Source organism: Dipodomys ordii, unplaced genomic scaffold (assembly GCF_000151885.1).
Source record: "Dipodomys ordii isolate 6190 unplaced genomic scaffold, Dord_2.0 Scaffold13, whole genome shotgun sequence".
NCBI lineage: Eukaryota > Metazoa > Chordata > Mammalia > Rodentia > Heteromyidae > Dipodomys > Dipodomys ordii.
The window spans coordinates 24271553-24296322 of NW_012267229.1; the positions used below are offsets into that span (position 1 = coordinate 24271553).

Consider the following 24770-nt stretch of genomic DNA (forward strand, 5'->3'; position numbering starts at 1 on the left):
TGTAGAATGAGCATGCTTCCCAGCAGTGCCAAGCAGGAAACGCTTTGTCCCGGTGCAACAATCTGAGCATTGTAGCCAGCAGGTGTGTGTCTGGGTGATGGGAACAGGTGTGGGTGTGGAAGGGGAGGACAGGGGCTAAGGGCTCCAACTGGAGCTCGCAGATCTCCAGGCACACTAAAATGAAAGCTGCTAGGAGACCCCTGCCCTTGGTCAGTACACAGACAGTGTTAGTAGGAACTGGTTGGTACAGCAAAGAGTATTTATTGAAAACATTGTTACTGACAGGAAGCTCCTGCCAGCTCTCTGGTTACATTCTCACCTTACAACTGGAAGTAATACTTTTTTATAACCCTCAATTTTATTTTCCCCCCAACATTCCATCCTAGGATAGGTAGATCTTCTATAAATATATATACATGTCTGCATAAGTATGGCCTAGAGTAAAGAAAATATAAAGTACACTCTTCATTGGGTGGTACTACCATGCCAGGCTGCCAGAATGGAATGCCACCGTGCTAATACATGTGCTCTTAGTCAGCTTTCTGAAATCATGGCCAACGGCAGATACCATGGTGCCAGGGAGGACAGGAAGGGAAGGCAGACTTCCTGGAGTCTAGAAGGCCAAAGGAAAGCACACTGGAGGGGATGGAAATTCCTGGGGGAAGAATGTGCCCTTCAGAAAAAAAAAGCTAAACCTAGGGACAAAGGTTGTACAATCTTGAGACCTCACCAGTCTAGGCCCAGGCTTCAGCCAGGCTTTCCCTGATGCATTCCTGGAGACCGAGGGCAGGACTTGGCCCAGAGGTCTCTGCCTGGCCAGGATGAGGAACTGAGCTTGTAGGAGAAATTTCCATCTGCCCTGATACCTGCAAGGGCAAAAGAGATCAGATAGCTCTAGAAACCAGAGATGTTAGAGCCAAAGCTCAGAAGCAGCAGCATCTTGGCACCAGAGGAGGCTGGAGTGAGCCCTCATGAAGACAAAAGCCAAGGCCCAAGGCCTGTCCTCAGATCTCAGTCTCAGGCACGGGCCACTCAAAGCTAGTCACTCAAGGCTCTCACCACAGCCATCCCACCTGTGCTCCGCAGGCAGCCTTTCCTGGGCCAGCTCTGGCTCCTGTGGGGCCTAGCCAACCAGAGAGCAAGCACAGGAAGAAAAGAGTGGCTGCTGTGAAGGCCGGTTGGGACTGAAGGCAGAGGCCTGCTCCTCACGGTCCCACCCCAGGCTCTGCAGTGCTGAGGGCAGTGTGTCCTGCCTTCCTGACTCCCTGGACCAGGAGCAGCTCTGTGCGGCCCAAGGTGGGTCTGAGGAGAGGCTGGCATTCACTGGCCACCGTGATCACTACAGATTTTGTACAGGTGAAAGACAAGGCACCAGACTGCGAGTGTATCTCCTGGGCCCCAGTTCCTTCCCGGTCCTGCGGTCTCTGGCTCCTGGCTCAGCTGTAGTGGTAGACAAAGTCGTAGCTGCTGGGCTCCTTGGGGACGGGTGGTGGTGCCTCGGGGATCTGGATGTTCTCCAGGTCCAGCAGCCGCAGCTTCATCTCCATGCTCAGCAGCATGTCCAGGTCACTCTTGGTCAGCTCGCTGGACATGTCCTTTCCCAGTAGGGCGCTGAGGCCATCAATCCAGATGCAGTACTGCAGGCAAGGTGTGAAATGTCACATGGGGCCACAGGTCACCTTGGGACATGCATAGTCCAGGCATTATGATCTGGGGTATTCACAAAGATGGGGGCGGGGTCTGCTTCCTCAAGAGACTGCTTTTTATGGAGGCTGATGTTAAAAGTCCTTAACATACGAGGTTTTTTTTTTTTTTTTTGCCAGTCCTGGGGCTTGAACTCAGGGCCTGGGCACTGTCCTTGAGCTTCTTTTACTCAAGGCTAACACTCTCTACTTCTGGCCTTTTTTGTTTATGTGGTACTGAGGAATAGAACCCAGGGCTTCATGCATGCTAGGCAAGCACTCTATCACTGAGGCACCTTCCCAGCCCAATGAGATGTAATCTAAAAATAGGAATGAATTAATACAGCCAAACAGACACAGGCTATCAAAGGTCACCTACCCAAAGCCACCTCTGAAATGAGAAACTGAGGGTACAGGTGAAAAACAGGAGACAGTCACAGCAAGGGCACCTAAAGACCTCAAGTTTGTTTCAAAATGTAAATTTAAAAACTTTAATGTTCAAAAAGCTGAAACACAGAGCTGGGGTCTCGTAGTGCGCGGGGAGAACAGCACACACTCCTCACCCTCCCTCCTCAGTGGTCTGTGGTGCCTGCTCACGTGCTCACCCGCCCTGCCCCTGCCGGTCCTTTAGTGCCGCCTGGAAAACTCCACTGGGCTAGCCATGGTGGGTGCACTGGTAATAAATGGGGAAGATGAAGCAGCCAGATCGTGAGTTCAAGACTAGCCTGGACTACCCTTCAGAAGCCAGATGCCAGTGGCTCACACCTGTAAATCCTCACTACTCAGGAGGTTGAGATCTGAGGATTTCGGTTTGAAGCCAGCCCAGGCAGGAAAGTCTATGAGAATCTTATGTCCAACTAACCACCAAAAAGTTCAAAGGGAAGCTGTGGCTCAAATGGTGGAGCAACAGTCTTGAGGGAAAAAGTTAAGAGAGCACATCTAGGTCCTGAGTTCAAACCCTCCTACCTAGGCATATGCACACCCACGTGTACACACACACACACACACGCGCGCGTGCGCGCGCACACGTCCTCCACTGGACACTCCAGTCCCAGACACACAGGGTCTCTCCTGAAGTTAATGCCCAGTACCTTCCAGGGCTGCAGGTAGAACTCTGTGCCCTCGTCTGTACCAGATCCCTATGGCTTCAAGGTCACTGGCAGCCCTGAGGGCCTACCTGTTGGGTCCACTTGGCAGGAAGCCAAGAGAAACTGAAAAGACAATTCTAGTGTTCAGGAAGTAACTAGACCTGTCCTTCTAATAGTGAGCACTACACTAATGTGGAGAGGCCAAGCAGGAGATAGAAGGCCAGTGTCCAAGAGCCTTTACCACCTGCTCTGCCACTGCTTTGGGGCGCTCCTGCCTGCTCCGGCCCCGCCTGCTCTTGTCCCACATGCTCCTGTCCTGCCGGCTCCTCCCCTGCCTCCAGAGCCACATGCCCCTGTCCTGCCCGCTCCTCCCCTGCCTCCAGAGCCACATGCCCCTGTCCTGCCCGCTCCTCCCGCCTCCAGAGCCACAGCCATGGGGTGCCACTGTTCACAGAACACATGTGGCACACAGCTCACCTCGTACTTATTAGGCGCAATGAAGTTCAAGGTCTCATCAGGATCATACAGGATGGAGAAAGCCAGTTCTAACACCTCCTAAAAGAGAAAGGATTCGGTTATTAGAAGCAGTGATTCGGTTGTGATGTCACCAGGCCTCCGAGGCACACGTGTAGGGGAGGGGTAGACCTGGGGGGAGGTGGTGGTAATCAACCTTTACTCTCCACCCAAATCACAAAGATGTGGTAAGACTTTAGGATTGGAAGCTAGGCATGGTGGCACACACCTGTAACCCCAGCACTCAAGGGGCAGGGTTCCAGGCCTGGAACTCTGAGACAGGCTACACAGATTATCTCAAGAAAAACAAAACAAAACACCCAAACAAGCAGGAGTTGGTTGGAGAAAAGTCATTTCCAACACTCAGACCCCTTGAATGCGAATCCCTGAGTATAGGTTCCCCTAAAAGATGTATTTCTTATTACTCAAAGGGACTGGCTTTCTTCCTCAAGTATGCTGTAATTCCTACAGGGAAGTCTTTTTCTTTTTTTTTTGGGTCCGGTTGTGGGGCCTGAACTCTGGGCCTGGGCACTGTCCCTCAGCTCTTCAGCTCAAGGCTAGCGCTCTACCACTTGAACCACAGCACCACTTCCGACTTGTTTTTTTCTGCTATATGTGGTGCTAAGGAATCGAACCCAGGGCCTCATGCATGCAAGGCAAGCGCTCTACCACTGAGCCACCTTCCCAGCCCCCACAGGGAAGTCTTAAGAGTTTGGACATTAGCAAAATAGCCACAATGGATGGAATCCAATTCCATTATCTTGTAGTAATACTAAAAACCAACCCCAGGCACCAATCTGGTCCTTGCTAGGGGAGCCCAGAGAGCTCTCTGTCCCTGTCTTACAGCTATGAGTGTAAAAGAAGAACTGGGCATTTACCTGCCTTCCTTACGCCAACTCTGCCACTGGGGAATCAAAAAGACACAGGAGTGTGTCAGTCCTGGGCCTTGAACTCAGGGCCCGGGCGTTGTACCATAGCTTTTTCAAGACTGTCACTCTAGCGCTTGAGCCACAGCTCCACTTCCAGAATTTTGGCAGTTAATTAGAGATAAGTCTCTCAGGCTTTCCTGCCCAGGCTGGCTTCAAACCTTGAACCTCAGATCTAGCCTCTAGCAAGGATCACAGGTGTAAGCCACGGTGCCCAGCAGAAGTAGGCTTATCTGCAGATGCAGTTAGCTTGCGGACAGGAAGAACAGTTGTGTGAGAGTATCACAGCATCACCTGCTTGCAGACCTGAACTTGCTCACGGGAGGCCCTGAACAGCAGCAATCTGTTGACGTGACACAGAGAGACACCACACACTATGGGTCCCTTGGGAGAATTCTATACTATCTACAACGTGGCCTTGCATGAAAAAATGTCAAACCTGAACCAAACCAAACCTCCAGATCCCTCTTCCAATTTAAAGATCTAGGGCAGAGAAATGAGTCCGACTATACCGCAGGGAGAAAATCAGCAAAACCACACTGTGGGAAACTACTGAACAAGCAACCTGGTTTCTTCAACTAATAAACTACAAATGAAAAAAAAGAAAAAGATGGAAAAGACAGAGGGAGAACTTATAAAGGAAGAAACTTGCACCGGGTGCTGGTGGCTCATGCCTTTAATTCTAGCTACTCAGGAGGCAATATCTGAGGAGTCGGTTCAAAGCCAGCCGGGGCAGAAAAATCCATGTGAGACTGTCATCTCTGATTAACCACTCAAAAACTACAAGTAGAGCTGTGGCTCAAATTGCAGAGTTCTAGCCTTGAGCTGAAAGAGCTCAGGGACTACACCTATGCCAAGTTCAAACCCCACAACTGACAAAAAAAAAAAAAAAAGGAAGAAAAGAAGTCTCAGACTTGGGCTGGGAAGTTGGCTCAGTGGTAGAGCACTTGCCTTGCATGCTCAAGGCCCTGGGTTCGATTCCTTAGCACCACATAAGCAAAAAGAAAAAAGCCAGTAGTGGCGCTGTGGCTCAAGTGGTAGAGCTGAAGAGCTGAGGGACAGTGCCCAGGCCCAGAGTTCAGGCCCCATGAATGGACCCCCCCCCAAAAAAAAAAAGTATCAGGCTTATAATTTTAGACCTTATTTTTAATGTAAACAAAATGAATGCATGTGTGTGCACACTTGTGCAATCATACACACATAAACCTTTACATATTTTTTCCCAGTGCTGGTTCTAGAGCTTGAACTCAGGGTCTCTTGCTCTTGCTTGGCTTTTCCTTGTAAGGCTGGCACTCTTCCACTTGAGCCACACCTCCACTTCTGTGTTTTTGCTAGTTAACTGGAGATAAGAATCTCACAGACTGTCCTGCCTGGGCTGGCTTGGAACCAGGATCCTCAGATCTCAGCCCCCTGAGTAGCTAAAATTACAGGCGTGAGCCACTCTTTAATAGAGAGAAATGATCACATTCAAGAACAACCAGTGGTCATCAAAACAGAATAAAACATTCAGTATTAAGTAATACAATATGATAATGTGGCTATGTTAAAACAGCCCTTTTAATAGAAACATACTAAATTATTCACAGATGAAATACGACACTTTGGATTTCCTCCAAAGTCAAAGGGACAGGAGTGGATGGCAGAATGTGCCCTGGTTGCTGAGGTAGGGTGAGGTGTGTTTATATTTGTATGTGTTCGAAACAATGTTTTTTTTTTTTTTTTTAGTTTTATTGTCAAGGTGATGTCCACAGGGGTTACAGTTACATAGGTAAGGAAGTGATTATAGCTTGTCTAACTTGTTATCCCCTCCCCGCTTTTTCTCCTTCCCTCCCCCACATTTTTTTTTTTTTTTGGAGACAGTCTCCCTACGTAGCCTGGGCTGGGCTGGAAGTCATCACCCTCCTACTCCAACCTCCTGAGTGCAGGGATTACAGGCATACACTACTGTTCCCAGTCTCAAAATTCATCTTAACACAATGGCTGGGAAACCTTTAAAGAGAACAAGCAGGTACCTAACACAGCACCATGGACAGCACTGTGCAGGCTCTGTCAGCTGCTGGGGCGCGTTCCACTTACCTTGTTCTGTTTCAGAGCGCTTTTTTCTTTCATGTGGGGACAGTCCTTCCCAGTGACAATGGCTTTAATGTCTGCAACAGGAACTGATAAATGATGGAAATTAGTGTCTGGAAGCTTATGCTGCAAGCTGGCCGGTGTCCACCTAGGTGCTGGGAAGGAAGCCCTGGGCAGAGTGCCCAGAAGCGGCAGCGCCCAGGCTCTCCTGCCAGCTCAGGCCATTGTCAACAGCATGCCCAGGAACTGTTTTCTCCTTCTATACACCATGGTGAGGTGTGTTCAAGTTTGGGGGGGGGGTTTCCTGGCTTCACCTTCCCAAGATGGGGGTTCTGGACACTCCCCCAATGCCCTTTCCAGCAATGCCAGCAGAGCCCCCAGCACGGCCTCTGCTAACAGGCTTAACGCCTGCCACACAGTATTCTAGGCATTCCACAACCAGCCCCGGGGCCATCCTCTCCTAAGAGGAGGGAAGTGTGCCGGCCCATCTTCCAGCAGAAGAAAGCAAGGCTACACTAAGTAACTAATGAAAGACTTCTAATTAGGTGCTAAGTCAGGATTTGAATCAGGGCCTGGCTTGGACACTTCTGTTCCTATCCACTGCCTCCTCGGAGTCTTGTCTGGCCCTTTGCAGCCTGGGAATGCACTGGTTCTCCATACCATCTGACAAGCCAGGGGCAGCGGTGAAGCACTGGTGACCAGACACTGAGCGTGAAGCAGCCTGGACCAGAACTGGCTCTCTACCATGACCCCGCCAGAGAAATGCACCTACTTTTCTCCTGCAGGGATTCGAATGTCACCTCCCCTTGCGGGTTGTCGTCCAGGTCACCGTAGTGCAGGACCTTGTGGTTCAGGGCCAAACGGCAGTACCAGAACCGTTCTGGAACAGAAGGCGCACAAGCAGGTGAGCTCGGGCAGCACCAGACTAAGGGCGAAAGGACGGCACGCCAGGCTGCTCGACAGGGGCCCCTGGGGCTCATTTCCCGCACCTTGCCTCCGACGGTTGCCTATCTTCCGGAAGCTGCTGCCCTCACACAGCCGGTTCAGGCGCTGCTGCTTGATGAGCTCCAGGATCTCTGGCTGGATCTTCTCCCGCAGTTCCCTGATGCACACACAGCCATAAGAGAGGGTCCAGGATGGCAGGCCGGAGGAAGAGCTAGCAGCCAGCCCCACCACGGCCCCTCTGGGACAGCACTCCTCCCCTCCCTCGCCCTGCCCCTCTGGGCTGGTACTTACACAATGGGCGGGGACTGGAAGTCATCCTGGCTCATCCTTTCTGACTGGCGCAGCCGCAGGATCTCTGAGTAGCTCAGGCTACGAAGTTTGCTCTTGAACTGATCCAGAGAGTTGGGTTTGGAGGGCAAAGCTCGAGTGATCTGCTCGCGGACGACCTGCATCACCTGGCAGCAAGAGGTAGTTCCCGCCACTGCTCAGATGGGTGCGCAGGCAAGTCTCCATGACCAACTTCCCCGAAAGCCCCGAGCTGAGCAGGCTACCAAGAGTCCTGATTTTCTCAGGGACACTCAGGGCAAGTGACAGATGGTGGCAGAGGCTTCAACTAATCCCTGGTATCTAGAATCAGCATAGCGTTTTCAAGGCAGAGAGAAATGAATTCTGATCTTGGCTCTTAATTTGTTCCTTAAGCAAGTCACTGAACACTCCAGGCCTCTATGCCCTTGTCTCTATAACGTGGGAGAAAGGAAGACCTGTCTTCTGGTGGGTACGGTTGAGGTGTTACATCTCAAAGCATAGTGTTTAAAAAAAAAAAAAAAGCCAGGCACAGGTGGCTCACATCTGTCATCCTAGCTACTCAGGAGGCTGAGATCTGAGGATCACAGTTCAAAGCCAGCCCAGGCAGAAAAGTCCTTGAGACTCTGATCTCCAATAAAAACCACTAGAAAACCGGAAGTGGCGCTGTGGCTCAAGTAGTAGAGCACTCGCCTTGAGCTGAAGAGCTGAGGGACAGCACCCAGGCCCAGAGTTCAAGCCCCATGACCGGGAAAAAAAAGGGGGGGCAGCGGGGTGCTGGTGGCTCATACCTGTAATCCTAGCTACTCAGGAGGCTGATATATGAGGATCTCAGTTCAAAGCCAGCCTGTGAGACTCTTATCTCCAATTAACCACCTGAAAACTGGAAGTGGCACTGTGTTCAAGTGGTAGAAAGCTTACCATGATGGGCTGGGAAGGTGGCTCAGTGGTAGAATGCTTGCCTCGCATGCATGAGACCCTAGGTTTGATTCCCCAACACCACATAAGCAGAAAAAAGCCAGAAGTGGTGCTGTAGCGCAAGTGGTAGAGTGCTAGCCTTGAGCTGAAGAGCTGAGGGACAGTGCCCAGGCCCAGAGTTCAGACCCTACAACGGCCACCAACAACAACAACAAAAAAAAAAAGAAAAGAAGAAGAGCCTTGAGCTGAAGAGCTCAGGGACAGTGCCCAGGCCCAGGAAAAAAAAAAAAAAAAAAAAAGGACCAGTTCTGCTGGGATCATAGACTCACATTTGGGAGGCAGAGATTGGGAGGATTGTAATTTGAGGCCAGTTAAGACAAAAAGTTATTAAGACTCCCTCTCAACCAATTAAGCTGGGTGTGGTGGCACCTGCCTGTCATCCTAGCTGTGAGGAAGGCCATGGGAAGAGGATCGTAGTGTAAGGCCAATCTTGGGAAAAACACAAGGCCCTATCTGCAATTAGTGCCAGCACCAGTTCCCCTAACTCAACAACTACCAAAGACAAAGCAGGACAGCCTGCTGCGGGCTTGTTCTAGGGAGCAAAGTCCCTAGAACAAGGCTGGAGGGAAACAAACATGGCTGCCATTGGGTGGGGGCAGTGTCTGTAACTTTTTTCTCCTTTGTATTTTCCAGGTTGTTTTGTTTTTCTTGAGACAGGGTCTTGCTATGTATAGGGCAGGCCGGCCTGAACTCAGGATCCTCCTGCCTCAGCCTCAGAGTGCTGGGATGACAGCATGCACCTGATTACTTTCCAATGATTTCACAGTCCACTTCCCAGCCTGTCCGTGTGGCCCGAGCACAGTTCTCTGTATAAAGGGCTCTTTAAAATCCCCAAGCCTGTAATCCACTACTGCCACGACACACAGCACGCCATCCCCTACTGTCTCTAATGTCTGCGGCTCACAGAGCTCCAACAGGGCCCCCACAGCAAGGGCACCTTAACCGCAGCTGCTCTGCTGCGCTTGCGGTCCTGATCCCGGAGCAGCACAGGAGCACAGGTGCCGGCCTCGCTGTGCAGACGAAGGCCTGGGGGCTGCGGAGGAGCCCGGCTCTGCAGCGCCTCTGCCGTGTGCCCAAGCTGGCCTCACAGCTCAGGGATTCCCTGGACACTGGCAGCCGCGGCAAGGGCTCTGGGCCCGGCAGGGACCCTGACCTTGTTGAAGTCCTCCGCGGTGGCCCTCATCTCCTTCCAGGTCTTGTTCAGCAGCTGGATGCAGATCCCAAAGAGCTCCTCAAATGCCCGGTCATGGGTAAAGAACATGGGGTGGTAGTCGTTGCGCCCTTCATTGGCTGTGGAAGGGAAGTGACAGAGAAGGGCTGTGCTTCCATCCAGAATTGGGTCAGGAACAAGAGCGGCAGGGCGGGCAGCCTTCCCCGCTTCCCCATGCAGGGCCCTGCTTCCGCCTGCCACGCGCTCCCTAGGCCAACACATAGGCCTGGCGCAGGTTCTGGGACATGCCTCGAATTACAAGCTCCAACAAAGCAATAGCCATCCCTGGTTCCCGCAAAGATAGGATGGATGATCAGTTCATACCGAAATTAAAAAAGAAAATAAGAGCCAGGCGCTAGTGGCCTGCAATCCTAGCTACTCAGGAGGCTGAGATCCAAGGATGGCAGTTCAATGTTAGTCTGGGCAGGTAAGTCTATGAGATATTCATCTCCAATTAGCTATCAAAAGACTGGAAGAGGAGCTGTGGCTCATGGGGTAGAGCACCATCCTTGAGTGAAAAAGTCAAAAGCAAGAGTACAAGGCCCTGAGTTCAAGCCCCAGTATGAGCGCGCACGCGCACACACACACACACACACACACACACACACACACACACGAGAGAGAGAGAGAGAGAGAGAGAGAGAAAAGAACCAGTCAGTGCTGATGGAATCTAAGCCCTGACACAGCCAGTCTCACCAGGCTTGGGCTACAAGGCTGGCTGATGAAGGAGAGGGAGCCATGGACTTACGTAGTTCTCCGACCTGCAGGATCTCACAGAGCATTTTGGTGAGTTCGATGGCACTGCGGCCAAATGGGCATTCGTGTTTGTCTTCTCGGCTGCTGTTCTCCAGCACGATCTGGGGGAGGAGGAAAGGGTGACCAGGGAAGTGAGGGAGGAAGGCATGGCTGGACACCAGCAGTGACGGGCCAGGTCCTCCCCACCCCTCCACTGTCCTTACACGGATGTAGGTGTCCTGGTGGACTTTGGCCAAGTACAGCATGTTGTCCAAGGCCAGCATTCCCGGAGGCGTCTGGGTGAAATCCAAGGCAGGGTTCACATGGTTCTGGAGAAATCAAGATGCCCGATGTGAGAGTTGGGGAGTCCCTGTACAGAATGACCCGGGGAACCTGCTCTTCCTCCCTGTGCTATCTGCAGACCACTCACCTTGGACCTAGGGCCAACCACTGCCCATGTCCACTGCCAGACCACGAGGTTCTGCAGCACAGGACTGAGGCTGCCTGTACCTCTTGCACCCTAGCACCCAGCGTGCTGCTAGGCACTTAGCAGGCGCGCAGTATATACTTGATCAAATTAACCTCTCAAGCGTGCTACATTCTATCATGAAATGATCACTCCAGCTCTGCAAAGATCCTTGTGGCTCCCTCTAGCCACTCGGGCTGACCTCCCACGTCCTCCCACTGCTGGATTTCTTCTGCAAAACAAGCACCCAGCCCCTCCACCTGTGTGCTGTCCCCTGGTTAGGGCCCCGTTAGGAAGGGAGAGCTGTCCGGGCCTTGTCAGTTGGGCCTTTGGGCTTCTCACCAGGGAGGGAGCCTGCTGCTAGCCGCTCTCCAGGTACTTACAGTAAATCCCAGCATCTTGTAGTCCTTGGTGTACATGGCTTTGCGTTTCTCAGTCCCACTTCCAGGGACACTGCTCGGGTCAGACTCTGCATCGAATGCGATCCTCCTCAGTTCAAATATAATGTCTCTTTGAGCCTTGGAGAGGGAACAAAGAGGCGGCAGGTGAATCAGCAGCCAAGGAAGCAAGGAAGAGAAACGGTGGGGCAGATGGTGAATTCTTGTGGGGCATCACCTCCACCACAGGGCAGAAGTGGGTATGGCTCAGATTCCTCAGCCAGCACAGCCCACACTCGACTTCCCAGGACCAGCAGTACACACAGTGCACACACGTGTGTGCCCTGAACAGACTGAGTGTGGGATGCACCACAGCTGTGAGAAAACAGCACGCCATAGGCCAGAGAGGCCCCCTTAGCACCTGCCTGGTCATTGGGGTCCATCTTGGTCATCATCCTTTCTTCCAGAAGGTTAAAGGTCAACACTTGAAGCACGTACAGCTGATGGGCCATCTCTGTTTTGATGGGGCGGTTCCCTCGGATCACATGCTGGGAAAAGCACACGTAGAGGGCCTGGGCTGAATGGACTGTTTTTTGTTTTGGTCAGTCATGGGGCCTGAACTCTGGGCCTGGGCGCTGTCCCTCAGCTCTTCAGCTCAAGGCTCGCTCTACCACTTGAGCCTCAGCCCCACTTCCGGCTTTTTCTGCTTATGTGGTGCTGAGGAATCAAACCCAGGAATCGAACTCATGCATGCAAGGCAAACAGTCTACCACTGAGCCACCTTCCCAGCCCCCGGGCTGTTTTTGTGAAGAGCCACATCCATGCTGGAGATGAAGTGCGCAGGGCAGGGAGCGCTTCCTCCCCGGCACAGGGGCCCCTGTGACAGAGGCGCTGAGGATGAACGGGTCCCATTCAGGCGGGGATGACTCACTGCAGGCCAAGGGCGTGCTCCCTGCCTCAGGGCTGAGGCTGGGTGCAGGGCAGGCCTCTGCTTTCCTGCCTCTCACCACCCTCCTTCTCCTTTTTTGTGCCAGTACTAGAGCCTAAATTCAGGACCTGACCTTTTCAGCTCAAGACTGGCACTCTACCACTTGAGCCACAGCTCTACTTCCAGCTTTTTGGGAGTTAACTGGAGATAAGAGCTTCATGGACTTACCTGCTCAGACTGGCTTTGAACTGTGATCCTCAGATCTTGGCCTCCTGAGTAGCCAGGATGACAGGAGGGAGCCAGCAGTACCCGGCTCTTTATACCTAATCTTGTGCCTCTGTTATCCTTTCTTCCTCTACTCCTCCCTCTCCAGCACCTGACTTCTCCCAACCTGCTGGTCCCCAGGCCTCCCTTCTCCCTTCCCTTCCCTTACAGACAGCTCTGGAGATTGGTGCAAGTTAGCATCTGCTTGGTTTTCATTTCCTTTACCCCCTTTCTCAAGCTAAAGACACCACAGTGGGGCCAGACGCTGGTGGCTCATGCCTGTACTCAGGAGGCTGGGATCTGAGGATCATGGTTCAAAGCCAGCCCAGCAGGAAAGTCCATGAGACTCTTATCTCCAATTAACTACCAGAAAAATGGAAGTGGTGGTGTAGCTCAAATGTTAGAGTAGTTGCTTTGAGCTGAAGAGCTGAGGGACAGTGCCCAGGCCCAGAGTTCAAGCCTAAACCATAGCAGGGAGGCCTGAACCAGAGGGTGGGCCCCAGCCATTCTCTGACTGAGCTTTAAGTCCTGATTTAAGCTGAGTTGTCTTCTATAGAGATTCAAATGGTTTGTCCAGAAGTGAGCTGAACTTCTAACCCCATAAAGGCAAATAAGTCTCAAAAGTAATTAAACTGCTCCCTAGAAGGCACCCTCGTCCCCCACACAGAGGAGGCGCCTGACCACGGCTCCGGAGTGCTGACAGCAATGCCTGGGAGTACATGCGCCCCATCGCTGGGGGCCAGAGCCCCACTATTTGCCTGGAGCGCCTCCTGTCCGTCTGGCAGCCGGGAGGAGCCAGTGGCAGGGAGGCTGCAGGTGTAAAACAGCTGACCAGCGCACTGGTTTTATCAGCAAACCCTCGCTGTACAATGAGGGCTGTGACATTTCTACCCATGCGAACGAACAGTGTCCAGATGAGTCTCTCTCTAATCACTCCCTCCACCATCCCACTCCTGCCTTCTTATAACAGTTCCAACAGGTTTCACTGTTTACTTCAGTACAGACACGCTTCTCTTTTTTTAATTTTTTTAAATCATTATTGTAAAGGTGATGTTTACGTAAGTCTTGTAAAGGTGATGTTTACGTAAGTCAGGGAACGAGCACATTTCTTTTTGGACAAAGTCACTCGTTCCCTCCACTTATTCTTGAATGCTGTGGCCTTCCCTGCTGTGCCCACAGAGGCGTCCTGCTGACTGCTGCTGGGAGCTCGTTCACAGCAGGGGGACCCGATCAGAGCAGACAGGGAGACAGCGCACAGCTGCTCCACGGCCCCGCCCATGCCCAGCCTTTCACACCTGACCCTCCAGTAGAGTATTCGAGTGTTCGTTTACCTCCTTCCTCCACTGTGGTCTCTCATTTTCTCATTTCTGACAACTGCTAAAACTGCTTCCTTTGATCCACCCCACACCACCCCAGGGTAACCAGGAAGGCGCTGTCTTTCCAGGCCCCTCTCCAACCATTCAGCTCTGCCTCTCCTCTCCCCACCCCTCTCCCCTGCTCAGGACACACACCTAAAACTGTAGCTGAGTGAGGAGACTAAGGCTGAGCTTGGTCTGCAACCTCATGACAGACTGGCTCCCCACCCCACCCTGCCCAGGCACAGGTCCTTCCTGGCTTCCTGGCCCAGCTGGAGACATTCTTTGAAAGGCCTCTGACCCTCCTGCAAGCCGGGTCACTGCTCCTGTCCTCCCCTGACCACCAGGCTCCAGGAAGCACTGGCCACTGTGCTGCACCAGGTCTGGACAGCGCACTAGTCTTTCAGTGTCCCTGGGACTCACATTTATGACCAGTGTAAGCTGGGCCAACTGCTCTACTCTTCCATGCTGTTCTCACATTTCTCCCTGGACAGAACGCTTTGGAGTTGTGAGGAGCAGTTCAGATGGCCTCACTTCCTCCCTGGAGATGCTATGATTCCTGGTAGGATAAACTTCCTCCCAGATACCTCTGCCCAGAGACCTTTTCCATGATGAGCACCGGTGCTCAAGCCTGTAATCCTAAGTAACCAAGAGGCTGAGATGTGAGGATTGTGATTTCAAGCCAGCCCCGGGGGGGAGGGGGGAGTCCATGAGACTCTTACCTCCAGTCAACCACTAAAATGCTGAAGTGGAGCTGTGGCTCCAGGGGTAGCATGACAGCCTTGAGAGGAAAAGAGCTAAGGGACAGCGCTCAGTCCCTGAGTTCAAGCCCCATACCACATAAAAATAGACTGAAACCTCAGAAATCTGTAAGTGGTTCCCACCAGATACTTTACTCACAGTTTTGCTAAAATAATTATTTAACAATAAGCAAATAATTGCCCTGAAAATGCAAGCCTGAACAAATGTTCTTGTCTAGTTTGCACATTCTGATTATGCAATAAACATTAATTCCCTAAGTATTCAATAAGAAAAGCAGAAAAAGAAAAACCTTTCCAGTCTAAGAAAGCCCTCCCCTCTCAACAGTAACTAGCTACCGTAGTAGTGATAATATTAGTATTATATTAACATTAGCAGAGGACATGTGTTTCAGGAACTTACATTCAGGATTATGGAGCGGAGGTGCTTCTGCGCAAAGGCATTGGCCATGTCCTAGGAGAAAAACAGGGGAGTGTCAGGAGGGGCCATGGTTCCCCTGGGAATGGTGTCAGAGCTCTGGACCTTTCCTCTGCAATCTCTTCCTTCCAAATGACAAGGAGGTGAATGGAACAGAAAATCCACTAACCACCAAATGCATTTCACACTCTAAAACACACTCACATTGGCTTTTTCATGAGTGCCAATTAACTCAAATGGAGTTTTCCTTCCTGATGGTGTGTAATCAACTATATCACCTTCGGAGAGGGACGTGGACGGCTTGTTGACGAGACACTGTCATGAGAAAGCTGGGCAATGGACACTGCATGCGGAGCAGAGAGCAGCACGGGGCCCAGCTGCATGGCCCCACCTCCAACAAAGCACTGACTCAACCGGGGGCGCTTCGGCCTGCACCCCACAATGCCCACACCGAAGCCACCTGGCACTTGGCTGCCTTATAAATCCACACTACGCTGGGGGGGGGGGGTGGAGGGGTCTTTGGGGGCAGATTCTCATAAAAAGTTCCTATGATTCAGATTTGGCAGTAAAATATCCTAGATCAATGAATCTTCTAGAGACTTTAGTTTCAAGGGTTCTGTCAGCACTGTTATTTTCTCCATTCTTACCGACAAATCTCTCAGAAATGTATACATCCTTTACTTCCAAAGAGACTGCAATGGTTGTAACTGCAAAGGCCTCGGCTTCATCTAGAAGCACACCAGTGCTGAGGCTGGCTGCGCCCCGTGCTCCCCGAGGAGCTGCGGCTCCCAGGCCACCACGCTTTCACCTGTTCTGCCAGCTTTTCCCAGTTCCTCTGCCTTCCCCTCCAGGGTCAGTGTTAGCCACCACACACTCGCATTACTCAGGTTGGCTTCCCTTCATGCGCGCTATAGACCGGACTCAGGCAAAGGGAAAATCACAGGAAAGCCTGGGTCCCGTCCCCTGGGCAGACATCCCTCAGTCCTTCTGGGACTCTCCTCTCCGCCCAGTGCTCCCTTGCTCATCTGGACAGTGAGATGGACAATACATAACCTTTCCCTGAGCACTGGGTTCCCTGAACATCGAGGTCAGCCTGTGTACTGCTGCCCCGCTTTGACCTCCCCTCTGAGAAGAGCCGGGCCCTTTCCACAGTGGTGCTACTTACAGTGACAGGCAGATCTAGAGGATTAAGGTGCTTGTCCTGCCGGCAGAAAGCAAAAGCACAGAGAGAAGCAGACAGAATGAGCTTTTGGATTACATTCAAACAAGGACTGGATGGGAAGAGATTCACAGAGCTACACCATCCAAGACAGACAAGGACAGACAAAGCACAGACACTCCTGTACCTCCCTCTAGAGTCTCCCGAGAGCCTGACACTCAATTCCAACTCGAACTCATCTCGCCGAGCCCATGACAGTGACAGAATTAGAAAGTCTTACTGTCGTACATGACTTGGGCTTTTAGCAGAGAGATCTAGAATGGCAGTATTGGATGGGCCCTTAGAGATCATTTAATCTGATCCTTTCATTTTACGGAGACAAGCAGACCTGAGGAGGATAAAAACACTTGTCCAACCACAGGCAGGAAAAGCACTTGGTCCCAGAACCCTGGGCTCAAGGGATAAGTGCCTGTCTGCAGCCTGGAACTCCTGGCGCCCTCGTTTGTATAACGGGGTCATGCTGTTCCTCATGACAAGCTTGTGAGGTCAACAAGGCAGATGTCATTACTCCTACATTGCCAGTGAGGCTCAGTGATTTGTATGTCACACAGCTGATGAGTAGAGGAAAGGGCTTTGAACTCAGTTCAAAGGACTTCAAGAACAAAACTTGGTACTAAGTGCCATTTGTTCACAGCCCCCTGACCTCCACAATGACACCAGAGGGTTTTCCCTTCCCTGTTCTCTTACCTAGGACTCAGTAAGTCAGGCCTGATTGCACGCCATGCCTGTTCATTTACCTATTATCTGAGACTACGCGAGCCAGGTTGGAGAGTTGCCACAGAGTCTGTGAGGTTTAAGAAAATGTTTATAGTCTGGCCTCCAGAAGAAAAGCTTTCAGGCCCCATTCTGATCCAACACCCGGCTAGTCTCTCCCCCAACAGTTTCTCCTCAAGAGCTCCTTGCCAAAGCCACCCTGCTCAGCTCCGGCGATAGAACACCAGGAGGAGAAGCTCTTAGGCAAACAGCTGGATTTCTGCTCTCTGCCCAGCAAGGAGGTGGTACAGTAGGAATTCTTCTGGAAGAGCCCAAATGGCAGGTTTGAAGAGGCAGCCACAGACCTGTCGCTTGTCCTCAGGTGCCTTCAGGAACAGTGCATTAATCAGTGCGATGGCATAGGTCTGGATCTCCTGGTTGGAGCTGTGTCGATGGAGACAGATGAAGAGGGAGATCAGAGGACTGAACAGCAAGACCAAGCTCACAGACAGCTTGAAGCAATTACTTACAGACTAATCAAATAATAACCCAAGGCTGAAGTCTCAAAAGCATTTCAAGTGGGTCCGTTCTTGACCCAGCCATTCCACAATAGGAATCTATCCAAGACAGTAAACAGAATGCTATCCAAGATTTATCAGGAAGTGACTCTATTAGAATACTAATAAAAAAGACAAAGAACTGTTAAGCAGCCCAAATGTTCTCATTAGTAACTCTGTTTAACATGAGAGAATTTAAATTAGCAATTTAAACTGCATTTTAGGGTAAGGATTCTTAACATAGTACTCAGAGATGGTTTATATCCCTGTAATCTGTGAACCTCAAGAATGGTGTAGGCTCATTGCCTACAATCCTAGCTACCCAGGAGGTAGAAAGCTGAGCATCAAGGTTCAAAGCCAGACCATGCAGAAAAGTCTGTGAAACTCTTACCTCTGATTAATCAGCAAAAAGCAAGAGGTAGAACTGTGGCTCAAACAGTAGATCACTACCTTTGAGCAAAAGAGCTAAGGCCCTGAGTTTAAGCCCCCCCCCCCACTATACATTTAGCTGACTATGTTTTCCAAGGCCCTGAGTTTAAGCCCCAATACACACACACACACACACACACACACACACACCTCTATACATTTAGCTGACTATGTTTTCCAAGGCCCTGAGTTTAAGCCCCAATACACACACACACACACACACACACAACTCTATACATTTATTTAGTTGACTATGTTTTCCAAAGAAATGAGAATCCGCAGTGGGATTTCTGAAGGCATCTGGGATGCAAAAAAGATTTAGACATATCTTTTTATATTTATTTATTTTTTGCAAATCCTGGGGCTTAAACTCAGGGCCTGGGCACTGTCCCTGAGCCTCTCTGCGCTCAAGGCTAGCACGCTACCACTTGAGCCACAGCGCCACTTTCAGCCTTTTCTGTTTATATGGTACTGAGGATTTAACCCAGGGCTTCATGCATGTTAGGCAAGCACTCTACCACTTACCCACATTCCCAGCCCTAGACATATCTTTGACATGGGGAGGCAAGGGGCCTCCTGGTCAGGTGGAGGGGCTACATCTCCCATCTACACAGGAAAAACACACACATACCAGTAACTGCGAGACCAAAGCGCATCATAGCCTACCTCTAGGAAATGCTGTGTGCCCTGGCCCCAGGCCATCCCCAAGAGACCAAGGAACGGAGGGTAGGTGGAAGGTCATAAGAAAACCCTGTAATCAGGCTCCCTAACGCCCTTTTCTCCCTCATCAGCCACGTTGGCTCTTTTGGTATGAAAGCTAGGGTTGACTAATTCCTTAGGAGTTACAGGATGATATCAGAGCTGCAAAGAAGTCACTGTGTTCTTTTCCTTAGAGCTGGTGGGAAATCAGCCCCCAAATCTGGGGGTGCTTAAGTCCCCGGACCCTGCAGGGGACCTGGCCCTGTTCTGACCAGCTCCCACGTGGAAGTGGCGAGAAAGAATGGAGGGGAACGAAAGCGTACGCCAAGGCGCTATTGGGCTTCATTGTAGAAGTGTGTTGGGATGTAATAAGTGTTTTTAAAATAAACAAAAAGTGCTTGCTTGCCAATGGCACATTCTTCTGAGCAGAAGTAAATTTTGCCTTGCTGAGACAAAAATGAACTTTACAACTTTGGCCAGGATGGGGAGTGGGGGGTGGTGGGAGATGGGAAGGTGAAACAAAGGAGGAGGCAACAATGCTTGATAAGAAAAGTATTCATTACCTTGCCCATGTAATTGTAACCCCTCTGTATGGTATTTTCACAATAAAAAAAAATAGGGGGGGGGAGTAAGGAAAGAAGGAAGGGAGGGAAGGAGGGAGGGAGGGAGGGAGGCAGGCATTTAATGTATTTAATGAACAGCTAGGCTGGGGTGGCAACCATGCTAGTCCTTTTTCCTATCTCCTTTGGGCCTCAGAGCCTGGAAAGTGGGGGTAGGATTAGCCCCAATCTAGAGGAGAGGCAACTGAGGCCCGGCAAGATTAAGTAGCTTGCTGATGGCGGAGACCTTCCTTGAGGGCGGCAGAGCCTGGATTTGCAGGCCTACACCACACCGTTCACATTGCCACAGTACCTGAGAGTTCAGCAAGGGTCATCAAACAGATACAAAATGAGCTTCTACTTAAATCAGAGTACAAGAATGACTGTCCCTAAGGGGCCAAAGTTTCAGGTGGGCAACATAACAAAAATACAGCATTTTATCTAAGTATCATTATCAAAAGTACAAACAGAGCCCACTAGAGCATTAGGAGAAGCAGCCTTTAACACAGCCTGGCATGTGGGTGGTACAGAGACTGAGAAAACCTCTATGTGAGCCTAAAAGGCACACAGAGTGAGGATTTCAGGCAGGAGTCATGGTCCGACTGAACTACAGGAGGAATTCCAACAGTTGCATGGAAGAGGTCCTGAAGGCATGGGCACAGTGTGGACCATACACAAGGCAGAGAGAGGAAAGAGCGGATGCGGAGGGGAGGGGAGGGGAGGCGGGGTCCTTACTCACACCTGCAGGTGGGAGATGAGCTGTCCCACGGTGATCTCCTCTGCTATCTTCTGGTATAGGCTCTGGCTGTTTAAGACCATGCTCTCCAGGATGGCCAGGGACCGCTGAAGGATGGACACATCCACCATGGGCTGGCTCACATACCCTGCAATCTAGACCCAGACAGGGGCACGTTAAGGGGAAAACTCAGGGCCCAAGGAAGGTAGGCCCTCAGTCACCAGCTGAGCCTGGCACCGGCCCTAGGGCTTTGCCCTCAGGCACGCTGCCTGTAGTTGTGGCTGGGAAGGCTTGCTGTCTGGTGTATGGCTACCCTAGCCTTGTGCCAGGATGACCCAGGCATGGATCCCTTCAGCTCAGATTATGCTAGCCACTTGATTGTTTCTCCAAACCCAAGTTTAATCTTTGTTTTCAAAATAAGACTGCAGGCCTGAGAAAGCCAAGGGCTTGCCAATTCTGGGATTTCACTTTATCTCCATCTACTTTTCTCCTGACGTAGATTTTTCTCCTTCCACACTGCCAGACTTGGAGAGGCGGAAAAGACCTTGAAATGTTTTCACCTTCCCCTCTTCTCAATCCTCATTTTATTTCCTAGGCACATGGATGCCCCCAGTGCTGAAAGTCCCCAATACTCCAGACCAACCTGGGCCATCTTAGGTCGGGGGTCTAACTCTAGCCTCTGTTTTCAGCTCAGTTTTCTAATCCACGCTACCTCTTTTGGTAGAATAAAGAAAGGCAGAAGCAGAAGTGCCCTTCTACCCCCTCAGGTCCCGGGGACACCTTGTAGATCACGCGGGCTACCTTGTAGATTCGTGAATAGAAAGCAGATTTGGAAATGACAAGCACACATTTTTATCCATCAAGAAGGGAGAGTTAGGGAAGCAGGTCAGAGACTCAGGGAGGGTAGCAGTTGACTGGTTGCTTCTAAGTCTCACTGACAGTTCTACTCTGATCATCTGCTTGGAGCCCCTTCAACCTTCTCGCCCTGAGAGACGATGGCTGCTGACTTCCTATCTGGCTCTCCTTGCTCTACTTCCACTTTTCAGGGTCACACAAGTTATATGCATTTGGAGAAACTTTTGCTCTTGTCCGGGGCTCACTAGCCTCTCCCGATGCTGGGCCCCGAGTTGGGCCTGCCTCAGTGACAGGGAACCAGAGGCCTGACAGCAGGCTGGGCTGCTAAGCTAGGACGTTCAGTCAGTTAGGTTTTGTAAACACATTTTCAATCTGGTGATATTTTCAACTTACAATGGGTTTATCAAGTTAGAGCCCATCAGGTTGAGAATCCATCTGTAAAACACCATGTGAATCTTTCAGGAGCCACAGAACTCAGAGCCTGGGGACGAAAAGTCTGGTTCCCAGAGAATAGAAAGCTGACCCTTGGCAGAGTGTTCAGGCCAACTGTCCCTATCTGCCCTAGTGTCCAGAGACCTGGCGGCTGGGGGTAGAAGGAGAACAGCAGAGGCCTCACCTGCTTAATAAAGGTGATTGAAACCATGTCCCAGGAGACAATGCCATGGTCCATGAGCTCTAAGAAGGCAGTCAGGGTGAATGCCAGCATCTCACTGTAGCTGAGACATGTGTGACACACACATACACACACACAAAATAATACAAAGATTCAGATCTGTGAACATAGTGTGACAGCAACTACAACAGGGCAGAGACTTCAGTGTGACACCCCATGGAGAGTCGGCCGGAGCAGCAGGAAGTGCATGCCTGCGCGTAGCCTTGGCCAGATGTGGAGCAGATTCAGTCCAGGTACTGCTCACTGCAAATGAGAGGCTGCTGGCTCGTGAGGCTAACCTTCCCCATGCTGCTGCACAGGACAGACTCACGCATCCACGATACCCAAACAAAGAGACTTCCCAGCCTTGGACACTTGCTGGGGAAAGAGGGAGCTTACGTCCCATGTTACCTTCAGCAGCATGGGGGAGAAAAGAGTACAAGGCCCCCAACCTGGTTCAGTTCCTCTTCAGTCACTAACTAGTCATGCAAAGCTACCCCTCAATCTTCAGCTTCCGCCTCAGCAGAGTGGAGTTAGTCCCTCAGCATTAACCTCCCAGAGCCACGGCGAGGGCAGGCTGACCTGTGCGCAGAGCCCTCAGGGAAATGCTGGTAGGAAAGGAGCGTACTGCCTTTAGTTTCTCCTCCTTACACTTTTACTCTTCGTACATGTGTATAGGGCTCTGTAATTAACAACCCCTCTTCTACTTCTCAGCATGTTCAGACACATTCTCATTAGTAACAACCACTGAGAGGTAATCCCATTTTAAAGAGGAGGAAACTAAGGCCCGGTCAGTCTAACCCACATCTCCTGGGAGACTGCAGGACTCCTGATGGCAGCTGAAGGCGTCCAGACTTCAGTGCAGCTGGAACATCTAAGCCTCAGAACAAATACCTACGCTCTGTTGGTTGGTTTGGCTGAAGATTCGCCTGAGAGCAGATGTGTGACTCCCTGTGTGCCTGCTTTGGCTCTGCGGGTTCACACAGAACCGCTGGGTGAAAGGTGCGGCCTCGCCACACCTTTGTGCCTCTGGAGGGCACAAAAGGTGCTCATGGGGACATCAAGTTCTGGTCTCCTCCTCCTTGAGAAGGTGGGGGTCCAGACACCTAGTGGGGGAACCAGCAGCAAACAGACATGAAGGCCAGTGTATTTGTGATCATGTGGTTGGAGGGGGCTGGGGAGTGGGGGGGAGAGGGAGAGAGCGCACCTGGGAGACAACAGTCCATTCTGCTTCTAGACCCTCACCAGGCCAAGCTTGCCTGACTTTTTGTTTTTTCTGGTTGGTTATGGGCCTTGAGCTCAGGCACTGTCCCTAAGCTTTTTGCTCAAAGCTAGCATTCTACTATTTTTGAGGCACAGCACCACTTCTGGTTTTCTGGTGGTTAATTGGAGATAAGCATCTTATGAACTTTCCTGTTCTGGCTGGCTCTGAACTTAAGCCTCAGATCTCAGCCTCCTGAGTAGCTAGGATTATAGGCATGAGCCACCAGTTCTCAGCTCTGCCTGCCTGTCTGTCTGTCTTCCTGCCTGCCTTCCTTCACTCTCTTCTCTCTCGCTCTCTTTTTTGGTGCTAGTACTGAAGCTTAAACTCAGGGTATGGGTGTTGTCCCTGAGCTTTTTTGCTCAAGACTAGCGCTCTACCTTTTGAACTACAGCTCTACTTCTGGCCTTTCAGTGGTTTAACTGGAGATAAGAGCTTCACAGACTTTCCTGACCGGGCTGGCTTTGAAGTTCAATCCTCAGATCTCAGCCTCCTGAATAGCTAGGATGACAGGTATGACGACTGGCACCCAGCAGGCTAGGTGTTTCTATAAATGACTGGGGCCCCTATTTTACAGCTCAGGGGGCATGGCAGGGTACCATGACGTGTGCAAGCCCATGGCCTCAGATGTAGGACCACAGTGAGCCAGGCCTCTGCTGGACTCCAGTACACTGTCCCTGCTCGGTGAGTCCTTATCTGATTCATGCAGTAGGAAGTGAGCGCTTAGTAGGTCTCTGAAGTCCCCAGTAACACTCACTGGGACAAGAGCTTCGTCCCGCTCTCCACGAGCCTCGTCAGCACAGCGATACCGTCCATATTAATGAACTCGGTGGCGAACGTCACGTCGGCGGAGAGCTTGGCCAGCTCCTTCATGGCTTCCAGCCGGGCCTCCATGTTGGACGACTGGGTCCTTTCCATCAGCTGGCGCGCGGCCCGGGACTGTGAGATCAGGGACAAAACACATGCCATCTGCTCCTCGTGGCAGGCTACTGCCGTGGGGAGCCCCAGGGGCCTCTCTGCAGAATCACTTCTTCACACTGCTTAGGAGTTGCTAAATAAAAGTTTATGGGGTCAATCAGGGAGTTTCCAGGATGCCAAAACCGATCCTTATGTTGTCTGTGCCCCTCTGGGCTCTGGAGCAGGCGAAGGTAGGAGATTAGTAACTAGAGAGTCAGAGAAGCTGAACCCTGGCGAAACGGGCATCTCCTATCATTAACCCCATCAGCAGCAGCAGGATTCAGGGAGGAATGGAGCTCCTGTCACTGTCCTAGGAGAATGTGACAGCAACTACCACAGGGACAGAACCTAATCTGATGACCCTTCAGGTCCCTTCTAATCCTACAATGTGATAAGCCTGCCAGTAACAACAAACAAACGAAACTTTCTCTCCAAGTCCAAAGGAGCAGTCCCCAGAGAAGAGGAGCAGATATCCCGCTTTATAAAGATGGTGAGGGCCTCACTTCCCCCACCACAGGACACTGCCCCATGGCCCGCCTCTTCTCCGCAGCTCCCTCTCTCTCTGGTTCTCTCCCTCCCTTCTTCCCTATTGTTTAAGTGAACATTCTCAACTCTAAAGAACCTTAAGGGCAAAAATGCTTCTTCCTCACCTTTCTTCTCAGTGTCTGGCAAGTGACTAAAGCCCAGTTCTGTTGCCAGCCAAGGAGTCAGGCCAGCGGCTCTCCCTGCCCTCTCTCAGACAGAGGGCTGTCACTGCACCCTGCTCTTAGTGCTGCACAAAGCCACCAGGTCCTATGGTGGGGACAAGGTCACGCACGAGCCAGAACAATCTGAAGATCCCTGGCTGTAGCACATTTAGAAACTTCCAGTCTGAGTGTCAGTTTTCCTCTGGAGACAGCACTCTGGGCCGCCCGGTGGAGTGAGGACTCCCCGAGCAGCACACTAAGTTAGCACAGCTTCAGGGGAGGGGAGAAGGCCAGAGAAATGGGGGAGGCAAAGAACACGACAGTAAGAAAACTGTCCTAGCGTCACTTAGGCTGGGCGTCAAGAGCAGGCTCGGCCAGCTGTGTGACAAGCAGCAAGCTGTGTGTCCTCAG

General features: G+C 51.3%; 1 protein-coding gene across 5 annotated transcripts in view; it reads right to left on the bottom strand.

The window, feature by feature from the left end:
- Window positions 1–238: 238 nt before the first annotated feature.
- The window catches only part of Elmo2 (engulfment and cell motility 2), a 39236-nt gene continuing 14704 nt past the window's right edge, over window positions 239–24770 (bottom strand). For 3 of the 5 annotated variants that reach the window (XM_013011008.1, XM_013011010.1, XM_013011009.1), the window contains exons 6-21: window positions 23474–23655; window positions 21420–21519; window positions 19952–20103; window positions 17294–17372; window positions 15002–15052; window positions 11719–11841; window positions 11300–11434; window positions 10675–10779; window positions 10464–10572; window positions 9659–9795; window positions 7516–7679; window positions 7269–7381; window positions 7052–7159; window positions 6286–6368; window positions 3248–3325; window positions 239–1637 (exon numbers count right to left, since the gene is read on the bottom strand). In XM_013011008.1, the coding sequence (XP_012866462.1) occupies window positions 1437–1637; window positions 3248–3325; window positions 6286–6368; window positions 7052–7159; window positions 7269–7381; window positions 7516–7679; window positions 9659–9795; window positions 10464–10572; window positions 10675–10779; window positions 11300–11434; window positions 11719–11841; window positions 15002–15052; window positions 17294–17372; window positions 19952–20103; window positions 21420–21519; window positions 23474–23655 (1920 nt within the window). In that variant the 3' untranslated portion in view covers window positions 239–1436. The remainder of the gene's footprint in view (window positions 1638–3247; window positions 3326–6285; window positions 6369–7051; window positions 7160–7268; window positions 7382–7515; window positions 7680–9658; window positions 9796–10463; window positions 10573–10674; window positions 10780–11299; window positions 11435–11718; window positions 11842–15001; window positions 15053–17293; window positions 17373–19951; window positions 20104–21419; window positions 21520–23473; window positions 23656–24770) is intronic. The other 2 variants (XM_013011011.1, XM_013011012.1) reach the window with 2 other exon arrangements.